This window comes from Berghia stephanieae, chromosome 10, assembly GCF_034508935.2.
Source record: "Berghia stephanieae isolate SIO BIC M18660-M18661 chromosome 10, UCSD_Bste_1.3, whole genome shotgun sequence".
Taxonomy (NCBI): Eukaryota; Metazoa; Mollusca; class Gastropoda; order Nudibranchia; family Aeolidiidae; genus Berghia; species Berghia stephanieae.
This window is the reverse complement of record NC_088369.1, coordinates 45955948-45958447: the sequence shown is the minus strand read 5'-3', so window position 1 is coordinate 45958447 and position 2500 is coordinate 45955948. Positions and strand designations below refer to the sequence as shown.

Sequence of the window (2500 nt, the reverse complement as noted above, 5' to 3'; positions counted from 1 at the left end):
TATCAGTTTAGGAATAAAATATAAACCATTAGACGAAAATATACTAATATTATTTTTTAACTGATTTAAATATTATGAGTTTTGGGCACATTTGAATGCCAACTTTTTAATGGCTTGATAACTTTTTTCTATACTTAAATCCCTTACGATTCAAGTCAAAATTATATTTCTTTATGACTGTTGGGCATTATAGTTTGAAGATGTATACGGTACTGCTTTTGTGTGGTTGTCTAAGGAAATGCCGACTTTATAGTGTCATATAGGTGTCAATGTTTAGGGTAATTGAAATCCGTCTCAATTACTCGTATTTTTGCATGTTGAATAAGTAATATAATGTAAGTTCAAGTTCTCCTTTTGTGCACAAGTGAATGTGTTAACTTTTTATAGACTGAAGCGTCCAGATATATATGGCAGTGATTTCCCAAAAATTAAATGATCTTGCTGTGGTATGCCTGTGGTGTTGTACTGATTTGACTCTGGTTGTTATTCAATTGTTTTATCTCTAAATTTGACTGACTGGAGTTCAATGGTATATCAGATGACTTTATAAGACAATGACTAAATGTGTATTCTTGGAAGAAAGGAGATGATTCTATATAACCTATGTGGACAGTGTGTTCGTTTTGAATATAGTTGGTCAATAAAGAGATAAAGGTTACTACTTGGAATAAACTATATGCCCTCGTATTTTGAATCCTCTATTGTCCACATACTATGTCCGTCTGTTTGAGCAAATCATTTAATTTAACAGTACCAGTGCTTAGTGTTAGTTGTAATTGATGATTGATACTGCAATATTTGTAGTATGTCCAGTAACCTTGTTGGGTGATTGATTTTTTTCTTGTAAAGAAGTCATACTTTATAGGCAGATTGATAGTAAATTGAGATATTGACATCATACACAATATTGGTTTTTAGTCTTTACTGGTCAATAAAATATTATCTTTATGAGTGATTTTACCACATAAAGACATAAATCATATCAGTTTACTGTTATGATCAACACAACTGTTTGAGAGGAACGGAATTGGTAGAAACAATATACAGAACTTACAAAACTATGAATAAATCAAGAAAATCAACTGCTAATATGATAATATTGCACAGGAACATAGATGCATATATGTACTTTTGATATTTATTAAAATTCTTGAGATACTGCCGCTGAGTTTTGAATAACATTTTTTTTATTTAAGTGCACCATAATTTACAAGCACTTAAAATTAGATCAACAATTTGTGACATCTAAAGAAAACTATTAACCACAAGAATGTCAAATTTTCACTGATGTTTAGAAAAACAACTGATTTTTCAAATCAAAATAATGAAGTGAAAGAGTCTGTTATTGTTTTCCCGCTATACAGACATATTATAAGACCATAAATATCCATAATTGCCCCCATTGGACACGGCACTGCCTGATACCAGTTGAACTCCAATGACCTCATGCAGGTAGCGAGCAGGGAGGGTTATTGGTCCCTTGGGAGTTCCAACTGAAATAGCGCTGATTCCACGCAGTGTAATAATAATAATAATAATAATAATAATAATAATAATAATAATAATAATAATAATAATAATAATAATAATAATAATAATAATAATAATAATAATAATAATAATAATAATAAATAATAATAATAATAATAATAATAATAATAATAATAATAAAAATAATAATAATAATAATAATAATATAATAATAATAATATAATAATAATATAATAATAATAATAATAATAATAATAATAATAATAATAATAATAATAATAGTAATAATAATCTAAATTTTAAAAAGTTTAAAGCAAAAAAAATTTATTTTTAAATGTAGAGAATACTATTTATTCAGTACCTGATCTCGTCTCATCAGCACCCTTGCTTTCTTGGTTCCTCTGTGCTCTAATATTTTCATGACACCAACGCCCTTCTCTTTCCATTCCCCGGAATCGAACCGATACATTCGGGCCCTTGATTCAAACAGAACCTCCTCCTCCTCTTCTCCTGTTTTGGCCTGGCAGGTCATCAATAAAATAAAGTAAACATTAACATTTGTTTGTTTGTTTGTTTGTTTGTTTTAATGGGTTTGACGGCGCTTGCAACGCATTAAGGTCATATCAACGCCAGTAAAAAGGAAGAAAATGGGATAGTAAAAAGTTCTAGAATTACAATTAAAGCACAAAAGAAAAGGTAAGACAAAGGGGAATTTGTTCAGATTGGAAACAGATGTTGATTCCAAGAGTACACCGTCAAAGTACTTAGTTTGAGATCACCTAAAAGTCTCATCCAGTCACAAGCACAGGTCCCTATTAAGAAGAATAACACTCAAATGTTTACCAATCATTTAAATAATATGTAAATAAAACATAATGCAGTGCATAACAGAGAGATGATTTACAAGGAAAAAATATCATCTCCCAAAACTATTAACTATACATTCGACTGTTTCCCTCCCAGCCAAGGACTCTGACCAGAATCAGGACAAAATCATTCCAAGACACAG

At 29.8% G+C, this 2500-nt stretch overlaps 1 protein-coding gene across 1 annotated transcript in view; it reads right to left on the bottom strand.

Annotated features, from left to right (window-relative positions):
• Positions 1–2500, bottom strand: part of LOC144955870 (E3 SUMO-protein ligase RanBP2-like) — a 159830-nt gene that overhangs the window by 39308 nt on the left and 118022 nt on the right. Inside the window, 1 exon segment of the mRNA XM_078886100.1 lies at positions 1853–2011. Within this exon segment, the coding sequence (XP_078742226.1) occupies positions 1853–2011 (159 nt within the window).